Source organism: Cyclopterus lumpus, chromosome 22 (genome assembly GCF_009769545.1).
Source record: "Cyclopterus lumpus isolate fCycLum1 chromosome 22, fCycLum1.pri, whole genome shotgun sequence".
NCBI lineage: Eukaryota > Metazoa > Chordata > Actinopteri > Perciformes > Cyclopteridae > Cyclopterus > Cyclopterus lumpus.
This window is the reverse complement of record NC_046987.1, coordinates 15,823,283-15,835,467: the sequence shown is the minus strand read 5'-3', so window position 1 is coordinate 15,835,467 and position 12,185 is coordinate 15,823,283. Positions and strand designations below refer to the sequence as shown.

At 42.5% G+C, this 12,185-nt stretch overlaps 1 protein-coding gene across 2 annotated transcripts in view; it reads left to right on the top strand.

The window, feature by feature from the left end:
* The first annotated feature begins 1,357 nt into the window (after positions 1-1,357).
* The window catches only part of nsd2 (nuclear receptor binding SET domain protein 2), a 13,794-nt gene continuing 2,966 nt past the window's right edge, over positions 1,358-12,185 (top strand). Inside the window, exons 1-18 of one of the 2 annotated variants that reach the window (XM_034525214.1) lie at positions 1,358-1,501; positions 2,901-3,535; positions 3,992-4,160; positions 4,285-4,451; positions 4,829-5,269; positions 5,719-5,920; positions 6,214-6,323; positions 6,579-6,687; positions 6,823-6,944; positions 7,210-7,299; positions 7,608-7,734; positions 8,066-8,266; positions 9,010-9,189; positions 10,162-10,318; positions 10,404-10,606; positions 10,913-11,016; positions 11,210-11,479; positions 11,933-12,049. In XM_034525214.1, the coding sequence (XP_034381105.1) occupies positions 2,930-3,535; positions 3,992-4,160; positions 4,285-4,451; positions 4,829-5,269; positions 5,719-5,920; positions 6,214-6,323; positions 6,579-6,687; positions 6,823-6,944; positions 7,210-7,299; positions 7,608-7,734; positions 8,066-8,266; positions 9,010-9,189; positions 10,162-10,318; positions 10,404-10,606; positions 10,913-11,016; positions 11,210-11,479; positions 11,933-12,049 (3,375 nt within the window). In that variant the 5' untranslated portion in view covers positions 1,358-1,501; positions 2,901-2,929. Of the gene's footprint in view, positions 1,502-2,343; positions 2,456-2,900; positions 3,536-3,991; positions 4,161-4,284; positions 4,452-4,828; positions 5,270-5,718; positions 5,921-6,213; positions 6,324-6,578; positions 6,688-6,822; positions 6,945-7,209; positions 7,300-7,607; positions 7,735-8,065; positions 8,267-9,009; positions 9,190-10,161; positions 10,319-10,403; positions 10,607-10,912; positions 11,017-11,209; positions 11,480-11,932; positions 12,050-12,185 lie in introns of those variants that run through there. The other variant, XM_034525215.1, reaches the window with a different exon arrangement.

Here is a 12,185-nt window from a genome sequence, read left to right as displayed (position 1 = left end):
ACTGCTCCAGCAAACATTATGCTGGGTTAGAGGGTAAAATGCTTTAATAGACTTGACAATTGATACAGTAAGAGCACTAAACCAAATACTGTGAACATAACAATATGAGGGTTTTATCTTTTCCTTTTCTCACATGTCTTCAGTACTGGTCTTAAAAGTTAAAGTTAGAGAAGCATATTTGTATGATCCCCAAACCAGCAGGATACTGTGGGTGAGCAAAGAAATAGCTTAATTTGGCCCTCACTCATTACCACGACTGAAGAAGGCCCTGAAGCCCCACTGAGCCGGTGGATATCCTCAGTGGCCATCTGCCAACAGATAAGACTGTGATCAACACTAAAATGCATTGTGGTTGCAAGAAGCAGCTTCCAACTGTGAATGCGTAACAATGTAAGCGGGAGCCAAAACAATGCTTGGAATTTCCATAGAAATAATTATGAATAAAAATGGGTCTCCAACACTTTGTTTGTCATTCAGAGCAGTAATATTGTATCAGGGATTGTGGCTTTTATTTTGAAACGCTAACGTGTGCCGGAAGTGGCATGTATTATTTAAATTAGTTTCTGGTCTCACGCCCCTTAGGTGGCGCTGCAGCGTGAATTGACTGTACTTCACTGTACATCAGTGTAATTCACTGTGTTTACTTTATATCAATGCTGATACTGAACTTCAGATTAAAATTAACTATATAGGACCTCAACTCACTTTAGGCCTCTGGTTAATATGACCACTGTCAACCACATCCTCAGAGGGATATCACCAGAATTTGAAATATACAACCACGACTATTGCATAGACCATATATATTATATTAACAAGGTCCAGGATTCAGATTCGTCACTGTTTCACCTGATCAACAGTAAAAACGTAGGATAAGTGGCTGAACGTGAGATTGTAAGACTGACTTGTGGTTTAGGGTATAAGTTAGGTCATAGTTCCACTTTTTTTCCCCATGCAACTACATCATGTACTTACTTTACTGTACCCCCTCCAATTCCATTCTAAGATCAGCCAACTATTATTGTAATGTTATTAAGTGGAGATGTATTGGACGTGTGCATGTGAATATCATCTTTTTATCCAACTTTTACTGATGTAGCTTAACTAGTTGAGGGGGAAACTGAGATTCTAACGCAATACAAAAAATGGCTTTCGCGTTAACACATTGGCAGTCAGAACTCGATTAACTACATTATTGTTTTAAGTTGTGAGCACTAACGATTGCAAACATTATGTAACAAAACAAGTCGGGGATTTATGTCAAAACAGAGGGGAGACCCCGGGCTCAGCTACTTCCTACGGTTGATTTTTTATTTTTTTTGAAAGAACCGGTTGGAGCCGCTGAGCTCTCGACCAATCGGAAGTGAGTATTTTTCGCGCTGGTCGGCAGCAGAGTTTGAGTTTCCCGCAAGCTTTTGATTCGGTTTGAATTAAATCCTTCGCTTTTGCAGGATGAATACGGACATATTTCCGCTTTGACGACCGAGAGGAGACCCAACAGGTAATTACAGAGAACCGGTCTTTCATGCTGTTGTCATCCCGGAGGATATTCACCGGCGGGAGTTTGTCGTAAATACACTTGTTCGTCCCGACCGACCATTTTAACCCTGCTAACGTAAGCTAGCTAGCAAGCTAACGGCAGGGCAGTTTGACTGGGCTAGCACGGTTAGCTTCTTTTTTAAACGAGCTGTCATGGCGCCCACAAATTAAGTACATCAGCGAAACAACACCACTACAATTTGAACATGCTCCTGTAATCATCCAGCTGTAACGCGCGTTCGTTTATCTATTATCGTTTATGTTTTTTTGCTTTCATCGGGAGGGTGTACAACTGTATTAAGCTAGCTTTTTGGGGGTGGCGGCTTAGACTATTTGCTGGACTGCGACGTAATGGCTGACTGTAGCCATGACAGAGATGCGATTGTACGGAGTCGGTCGGTTGGTCCGTGGCTGGGATCCGTGAGATTCCCACATCGTGGCTTCCGCTTCAGATTGTAGTCGGGGCCCCTAGTATGACATGATGGTGCAACGGCTGAAGATGATGTGTTACGTTGTTACACGTATTAGTTAGGATAACCTAGCTTGTTAACGTTAATTAGACAGCATCCTTGCCGTTACATTACAACCACCGGTCAGCAAATTAACGTCACCCTGCGAACTAGTTAAACCTCTACGTAACGTGTTAATCCTCTGACTTAAAGTGGGACACATTCAATTCCATACATTATTCGCACCCCAATAAGCGTTACTCCGACTTGTCAGCTGCTTCCATTTCCGCGGCTTTTCTAGCCAGTGATGTGGTGGTTACGCAGCACCACCCACTCAGTGGGCATTCGCTGCATGCGGTGGAGCTTTGCAGACAACCTCCTGCATTATCCATTCACCCCTCCACAGACTGCAGCTAGTCCCCCCTTTTTCCAGGAGAGAAAGCTAACTTTAAAACAAAATTGTCGCGGTAAGATGTTTCCATCAGCCCTGTGGTTTGTGTTCGTGCGCCAGGATGTAATCAATAATTGGTTTGATTTGATCTCGTTCACATTAGTTGGGATCAACGTACGGGTCTGTATTTAATTGAGGCGTTTGTAGTCTTCTACCATACAGAGAGAGGTGTTGTTGCTTGCGACTTTTGGACTTGTTAAAAGCATCCAGAGCTACGCGGCTGGAACATTCCGTGACAGGTGCAGTTTTCTCTGTAGCCTCCAAGCTCACTGTTCGTGCTCCGCTGGGGCAAGTGAGTGCCATTTTGTAGAATGTGTAACATTATGCTCTTTTGATTGATATTCCAGAATACCGTTTTACAAATTGCCATAATGAAGAGTTCCAACAAATGTATTGCATGCTATGTTTAATGTTGTCTGATTGGAACCTGTGGAGTAAGAAGTTTCTGTCCTGTCCTGTAGCTCAGTGACCCTGGAGGGGGTTAAATGGGATGGACAGCAAAGGTAGCTCCCTGCCTTCGATGCCCGAACCAGCCAACCCGATCAGCATGAAGCAGCCACCGGAGTCCCCCAGCGTACGGAAAGGTGGGGGGGACATGAGCAGTGACCCTGCTCTACTAATAATGGACAAAGCTGCTGCCCAGCTGGCCGCCACACTACAAGACGGTGTTCTGCAGAAGATGGCTGGCCACAGTCATAACAACCAAAGCCTCGAGAGGCTCAAAGACCTCACCTCCCTTGTGCTGAATGGGGACCAAGACGTGCTGCCTAAGCTCTGTGCTCCAGAGCCACCCATGTTTAAGGGCACTGAAGCCCTAGCTACGAACGGCACCCATCAGCACAATTGCACTCATGCCGAACATGAACTGAAAGCGATGTTACCCCAGGTTGTCAAGCAGCCGTTGTTTGAGCCATCCTGTGCCAATGGGACCAGTTTGTCCACGGCCACCGAAGATAAGATGTCTGCACCAGAGAAGAGGCAGGACCCGAAGAAAAGAAGGGGGGGGCCTCACAAACCGAACCTCGGTTCGTCTGCCCTTCTTGTGGAACCACTTGACCACACCAATGCTGTAGCTGAAACTGGAGCAGCTGATGAGGTTTTTGGATTTTAGCCTACTTTTAAGAAACAAAGGATCCATATTTTCTTAAGCGAGAACTTACTATAAATTGCAATAATATTCGCTCATACTGGTTTAAAGACTAACAAGAACCCAATAATGTGTTACAGTTATGGTGACAGATGGTATTAAGACAAAAGGACAGTATATGTAAATTTGACCGAACAGTACTGGACCTCCGATGGACAGCTGAATACACAGTATTCTAACAGAAATATAGCGTCTTTAACCTTATATGGACAGATGCAGACTCAATGTATTCTATATGAATTATTGTTAGCCAATACTTGCAGGTGTAAAATACTGGTAGTGGTGCGTATGTTTCTGGAATACTGTGTGAGAACATAATTGATTTTAGGAAGGAAAGGGTGTTGATCCTTGATTAGTTTCTATTTTAATCTATTGATTTAACTGATTCTTCTTTCTCTTCTCCAGCCTGTTCTCATCCCACAGTTTACAGAAGATAATACAGAAGGGTCCCCTGTGCTGATCAGTTTTTATGTTGGTGATTTGGTTTGGACCAAGGTGTCAGGATACCCTTGGTGGCCTTGCATGGTGACCACAGACCCCGAATTTAACAATCACATCAAACCGAAACAGACGAGTGAGTAACAGTCTCTACCACCTGCAGTTTGCATTACGTGATGTGTTGAAGTTAAGGAGTCAATGTTTTTATACCATTTATACATGTTATTATTTAATTGTGTTTTCTTGATTCCTTTTTTCAGCCATCAACAGCAGGTTGGGCCCCCTTTACCATGTGCAGTATTTTGGAGACGCCCCAGAGAGAGGCTACATCTTTGAGAAGAACATGGTGTCCTTCACCGGAGAGGATCAATACCAAGAGCTTAGCCAGGGCAACAAACAGCTAGCCTCTCGTGTCATCCACAAAAGGGTAAATCGGCTTCTTCTCCTACGTGATGTCCCTGCCTGTTGAGGATGTGGTTTGCTGCCATTTAGAAAGACTTGGCTCAGAAGCCTTGCAACATTAAAACATTGCGTGATATTTTTTTTCATTTCATTTGCAATTACGAGCATAAAGTCTGTTGCCACGTTTGTGTCTTCTCCTATTCAACTATCACATGCTGCTTATCAAGTTTGTAATTTTGTTTTTAAATATTGCCCAATGTGTAAAATCAAGAATTTGTTACTGGCATTCTCTTGGTAGCAACATGTGTTCCCCAGTTGAACATTGTGATTAAACATTACGACTGTGTTGTGTCTTTTGTAACTTGTAGTAAAACCTTGCTATTTTCTCCCGATGCCATGCAGGCGGCTCCCTCTGTGCCCCGTAAACTCCAAGCTCAGTGGAACATGGGTGTCATTCAGGCCAAGGAGGCCTTCAGCATGTCAATGGATGAGCGCATGGTAAACTTCGCTTTTCTGTATGATGATGACGGGCCTCATCTGAACCCCTGCATCCTGGAGAAGTTGAGTCCAAAACGGAGCACTGAGATGGACCAGGAAACAGAGTCTAGACTCAGCCCAGATCTTCCCTCACTGCCGGTGGACCCCGCCGACGACCCAACAGCTGCCTTTCAGTCCCAAGACAGCACTTCAACAGGGAAAAAGACACAAGCACCCAGGACAAAACTCGGCTCAGGAGAATATCGGCGAAAGGGCAAAGGCAATCTAACTAATTTGCCTTCGAAAAAGCAAGTGAAAGTCACAGTTTCTTCCAAAGAAATGCTTCATCCGCAGACAGCCGCACAGGTTCGGACAACTAACTAAAATGTTTAAGCTTTTTTTTTTTCTTTGTTCAAAGAGCAGGGAAAATTTATGAAATTATCAATATCGGTCTTGAAAGTTTGGAAATCAGACAAAATGTAAAGTGGAAGGGAACAAACACAATTAGTTAATCTCATCGTTGACCCACCCAGAACTCAGATTTTATAGCTGCTGGTGTTGTGCAGAATAGGCTTCAGGTATATATTCATATTAACCCGCATCTGACTGCATATTTTAACCTTTCAATGTTAACTCGAATAAAATAATTCTGGAACAAATTTGAGGTGTAAAAATACAAAGACAATTTTATACCTGAAACAGTTGTGGAACCCTTTTAAAGGCTACTTTTACGATAATATTTTGGCAGCCTGAGAAGGCTTTTGCCTTTTTTTAAAGATGATGCCATTTGATACGTTTGGTGGTTTTCTTTATAGGATCCCACCACTTCTGTACCAGATCTACAAGCTGAAACAGTCATACCTCAGAGGAAAAAGAGGACACCCAGACAGGCTCCGTCTCCCACAAAGACAGTTAGAAGAAAATCTGCAACGGACCCCGTGAAGAAAAGAAAATCAAAGCTGGTTTCTTCGACAGACAATATGACAGAACCAGTCTCACTTCCAGTTTCAGTTCCAGGTTGGTTGAAACCCGTACTGGGTCTGTTAAATCTGGGCTTGGCTGGTATGTGTTTACTAGAGCTGCAGAGTCTGCTGCTTTAAATTGCCACATGTGGCTAGTAAAATAGTGAAGTGGTTAGGTTATTGTGGAATGTATCACTGTATGTGACCCATATTTTTAAGAATTGGTTGTATAAAGATAGTACATTTTTGTTGTGTGGGAGAAAGCTTTTTAAATGAAGCGTTTTGTGTTCTAACCATAAATTGCCAAATCAGGGAGTTTGACCTTTTTTAAAAAATGTTTTTCTTTAGTCAAGAGGCAGCGGAGGAAGACGTCTAAAGGGTCGCCAACCGATGCTACGACAGCCGAGGTTCAGCAGCCTAAAAGGAAACGGAAAACAAGCAAAGATGCAGAAAAACAGGTGAGTTTTCCCTCTAGTGAAATACTTTCAGAATAAAAACAGTTTTGGCAAAGTAATGGCTGACATTGAGAAGGACCTCACTGGAGACTCAGGATTTCTTGCCAAGAATGCATCCAGCAATATTTGATATTTACAATGCTGCAGCATGGCGCTTTTCTTTCTTTTTTTACTAGTAAACATCAGTGCTAAAATGGATTGTAAGCACTTTGTGATGAAGTGTTGATTTTTATGTTTATCACTTCCACACCTTCCCAGGACTCGACTTCAGAAGGAGCAGACAAAAAGCAGAGAAGGAGGAAGAAAACTGACAAAGACTTAACAAAAACCAAGAAGAGACTGACTAAGGCTAAAGCTCTCATCACTGGTAAACCACATTGTTAGTCTGTACTGAAGAACACCATTGCTTTTCAAAAGTCACATCTAAAACCTCTATGATTTGTTGTGAATTTTTTTTTGTTATGTATTTAGTTGTCTTTGTCCAAACACTTTGTCTTCACAGAAGACGAAGACGAAGACGCAGAGAAACCAAAGCGTAGGAGGAAAAGGAAGCAGGATGGAGAGAAAGAGACTACACCCTCCAAGGCAAAGAGAAGGCGGGTCACCCCGTGTCCTGATCCCGAGGTGAGGGGGGGGAAACCCCAGATTAGTATGAAGTGCTCAGGAGCCACCAATCTTAATCTGGTTAAACTTTATAGATTGGTGTTGCTAAACATTTATTTAAAAACAAAGTCTGCCATTGCAATTTGGATTGTATTAATTATATTTGACATGCTTTTTACCGGTGGTACAAGTTGTTTTCAAGCATTATCTTTGAGACGTTTGATTGTTCATCATGTTGCATGTGGTGTGAATTTAATTATAATTCTTCATGTTTTGTTTGCTGCAGGGTTCTGGAAGTGAAGGACGTCCTGATTCTCCGAGTGACAGCTTAGACGGGACAAAAAAAGGCGAACGGAAGAAAGAGTTTGTCTGCCAGGTAGGTCTTTGATTTGAAGCACCAGACTCTTTATATACGTGTCGGACATTTCTTGGGGAAAATGCTGCTTCCCTTGTTTCTAAAGACAAACATGCCGGGACAAAGTGATGTTATATAAACACACTGGATCACACAAATCTGCATCCTTGCTTAATCATTAGTAGGATATAGACATGTTTTCAGCTTTGTTCCACTTAATAATAATAATAATAATGATAATAAAAATTATCTTTTTATTTTGTCCACATGCACTGAAATGTCTCAATCACTTCCTGTGTTTTGATATCTGTATGTTATTTTCCCTACAGACGTGTGAGCAGGCTGGTGAGGACTTGGTGCCCTGTGAAGGCCAATGCTGTGGGATGTTTCACCTCCACTGTCTGGGTCTGTCATTGAAACCTGACGAGAAGCTGCTGTGTCAGGAGTGCAGCACAGGTGAGGAGCTCACACTCTGTCCAGAAAACAACCCCTTTTGTCTATTTCCTATTGTCTCTAAATGTTGTGCTTGAAGCGGTTCAGGATATTTAAAGAAGGTCATGTGTTTGCAAGATCTGCAATTTTGGAGTTATAGCCATATGGTTTGATAATGTTTGTATATATTCTTTCTGACCATTAGCTTACCCTTGTTAACCAATCATTACCCATCGAGAATAGTGCTTTGGAGGGCTAAGAGTTGGTTGTCGTTGTATCTGTAAAGTTTTCGTGATAATGGAACGTTTGTAACATTTCTCTCTCCTTATTATTCCCTTCCTGTTTCTCCTCTCAGGAATTCACTCGTGTTTCACCTGCAAGCAGCCGGACGGCTCTGTGCGGCGCTGCCACGTCCCACACTGTGGAAAGTTTTACCATGAGGCGTGTATCCGACTCAATCCCCTCACTGTGTTCGACAACAAGGGCTTCCGCTGCCCGCTTCACGCCTGCCTGAGCTGCCACTACGGCTGCCGCACCAAGCAGAAGTCCACCAAAGGTGCAACACCAGAGATGACACTTTTTTTTACTGTTGAGACTGTTACATTTAGTTGTACTGTTGGTTGTGGGACTTGAGTCAATTCCTGTGCTCTATAAAGAATCAATGCACTCCACACCATCACCCACATTCAGTTATATCATTATATGAAGCCATTTGCACTTACATTGTTCATTTCTAGCATGTTGAACTACATACCAGCTGATGGCATTTTATTGGGCCTTTTTGTTTTTTTCAAGCTGTGTGGGAAGGACATTTGAACTAACCATTTAAATAACTGTAAAGAAAACGCATCATAACGGTCTTTATCAGCCAGCAACATCCTGACATTGGAGAATTGCAGAATAGAGCTGTTAAGTGTAAAAAGACAAAATAATGGTATAGTATTTATTGCCCCAAAAAGTTTGAGAACTATAATTTGAACCTCACAGTTACAAACATGGAATATAAAGGGAACAACTAGCTGAAGTAATATAAATATTTCTGCAAAAAGCCAGGCCACATTTTCTATAGGATTGAACTTGATAAAGAAATAATCACCCTTTTACTTATTCTATTTAGGATCCGTTTGATGTGAGATTTAAATTGTTTTGTGACCCCAAACAGAATTCGCCTCGTTTTGTAGACTTAAGGCAAACTGGCTCAACAGCTGTTTTTCACAGCAGCAGACATGTTTTGATGTCACGTGTCCTCATGATGGATGTCTGTCTGATCTGGTGTCCCACTCGCTCTCTGTTTTGTAGGGAGGTTGATGCGTTGCCTGCGCTGCCCCCTCGCATATCACGTTGGTGACCTGTGTGTGGCTGCGGGCAGCCAGATGATCACCAACACCGCCATCATCTGCACCAACCACTTCAACGCCAAGAAGGGCTACAGCCACCACAGTCACGTCAACGTCAGCTGGTGCTTTGTCTGCTCTAAAGGTTTGCCTCCTCTCCCATTTTACCAGGGAGGGCAGTTACTATAAATGACAAGTTTTATACAAAACTAAAACCACCAAAGGGGTTACCTGTTGGCCATTATAGGTATACATGTCTCTTTTTTTTCCTTCAAATCTGGCTTTCTCTTGACAACTTTTAGCAATGGAGGGTGCTTTAGGAAAAATTGCATACAATCGGAAAAACATCTTGGCTCGTGATCAGTTTTGTTATTAGATGACAGCAAAGGTAGTCGCACTCATTAAGATTATGACAATATGCTGTGTTAAACAATTTATTTTCTAAATGTTAATAAAACAAAACAGTGATTTATTTATTTACTTTTAATTATTTTTTTCACATCATATTAGACTCTGCTTTAATATGATGTCGTAGCTCAATAGAGAATAGACCAATACATTGTGGGCGCAGTCTGATATTTAGTGTCAACAGTTACGGAATTAGAGGAAAGGCTGAACTCCAGAGTTTGTCAAGCAAGATATAAAAGTCCCAGTGACACTAAAGTACGAGCCTCTTTAGCTGCTGTACTATGACGTATTCCCCAGTGAAACAGAATATTGGAGTGGCGTAGAAGTACAAGAAGGATTTAACGTGAGCACGTTTCATATTTCGTTTGACGGGACAAAAATTATTGGATTTTGAGATAAAAATACAAAGAAATTGATTAATCTTTGCATATATTGTTTTTAAAAAAAGGGTTAAATGTAATGCATAACCCTGCGTAAAAGCCTCTGAGCCACTGGTACCAGTCCTCCCGCTTCAGCCTCACATCTAAAACACTCACTGCGCGCGTGTGGATTAACGAGTGAGTACATTGCAGTGTTTTTGTCTTATAGTTTTATTGCGCTAGTTTTTACCACCCTTGCTCAGACGACTCAACTGTAAGTTGGAGCTCTCTTAGCATCTTCGATGCTTCGGACTCGTACCTAAACGTTTGCACCTTTTCTTGTGTTGCAGGAGGGCAGCTGCTGTGCTGCGAGTCCTGTCCTGCTGCCTTTCACCCCGACTGCTTGAACATCGCAATGCCTGATGGGAGCTGGTTCTGCAACGACTGCCGGGCTGGAAAGAAACCCAAATACAAAGACATCATATGGGTAAAGCTGGGAACATACAGGTCAGAGAAACGGATTCCTGATTCGGTACTGTGTTGTTCTCCATTGTGACCTCGACTCACACCTCTTTCTTTTTATCCGCCTCAGATGGTGGCCTGCAGAGATCCACCACCCCAGAAACATCCCCACCAACATCCAGCACCTTCGCCATGAGATCGGAGAGTTCCCGGTCTTCTTCTTTGGCTCCAAGGACTACTTCTGGACTCACCAGGGCCGAGTGTTTCCATACATGGAGGGAGACCGGGGCAGCAAGCACCAGAGGACCGGCATTGGCAAAGTCTTCAAGAACGGTGAAGATCTAGACTACCTCCTAAAAGAACATTATTCATCATTCCATTTCTGTAATCAATTAGTTAGTCACAGAAAAGCATTTTACAGTTTGTGTTACTTAAAGATAACTTTTTTGCATCATATACATTATGTCAAAAAGAAGATTAAAACAATCTAGAAAAGCAAACCTGTTGTAATTTTAAATGTTTTCAGATTTGGTGTAGTTTTGAAATTGCACTTACACCAATCACTGTTGAGCATTATGTAAAGCTGAATGTTTCCAGAGATGAAATGTATTGAGCCTCTACACTGTCTTGTTTCCGAAGCTCTGCTGGAGGCCGAAGCTCGATTCAAGGAGATCAAAATCAAACGAGAGGCCAAGGAAGCACAAGAGAACAGCCGAAAGCCTCCCCCATACAAGTTTATCAAGGTGTGAAATCTAAAAGTGTGCATCTTTGCTTTTGTCTTTTTGGTTTGAATACATTTTTAAAGTGACCAACCTAAATATCCAGGTCATGCATGTAAAGAGTTTACTCTATTAAATAATGAATTATTACTTATTTACCTCCATCCAGAACAGATTAAAGTCATCCTCTGTAACTCTGTTGTCTGTCTCCTTTCAGGTGAACAAACCCTTCGGTAGAGTTCAGGTCTACACCGCGGATGTTTCCGAGATCCCCAAGTGTAACTGTAAGCCGGCAGACGAGAGGCCGTGCGGGTTCGAGTCCGAGTGTCTGAACCGCATGCTGCAGTACGAGTGCCACCCTCAGGTGTGTCCCAGTGGGGAGCGCTGCTGTAACCAGGACTTCACCAAGCGCCTCTACCCGGAGACCAAGATCATCAAGACGCCCGGCAAAGGCTGGGGCCTGATCTCTCTCCGGGACATCAAGAAGGTGAGGCGAGAGGCCGCCCTGCTATAAAACGTTCTTTTCAGCCAGAGCATGGAATTCTTTGTGTAAATCCATATTTTAATCACTTGAAATTGGATAAATAAGCAAGGTATCACATATGGCAAGAAATGGACATGCAGAAATTAAAGTGAATCTTTAATTATAAAATATTTTTATAATTTAAGGGAAGATTATCAAAAATGTTAATTCATGATGAGAAAATACCTAATTATCAGACCTCCCTTTTCTTTTCTTACTCAAATAAAAAATAATCCTTATCGGTTTGGCTGGATGAAATACTACTTTTGCCTAATTTTAAAGGGTATTCTTCACAAAAGCCCAAATAAATCCCCTTGACTATTGATGTAAACCAATAAAACTTGAAACAGGCACTGTAGCAACCACACCGGGGTCATTTCTAATGTCAACACGTCGCTGGTCTGGTTTCTCAAACAGGGTGAGTTTGTGAACGAGTACATCGGAGAGCTGATCGACGAGGAGGAGTGCAGGGCGAGGATCAAGTACGCCCACGAGAACAACATCACTGACTTTTACATGCTCACCATCGACAAGGTTGGTGACCAAACAGACAGTGAAGTGCTTCACTTGTTGCTCCGCAGTGCGTCGGCCGCTGTTTACTGTCAGCAGTGCCATTTCTACTGGGAGCGAGATCAACAGACCTGGTATTGCATTGGGAGTGTTACATGAA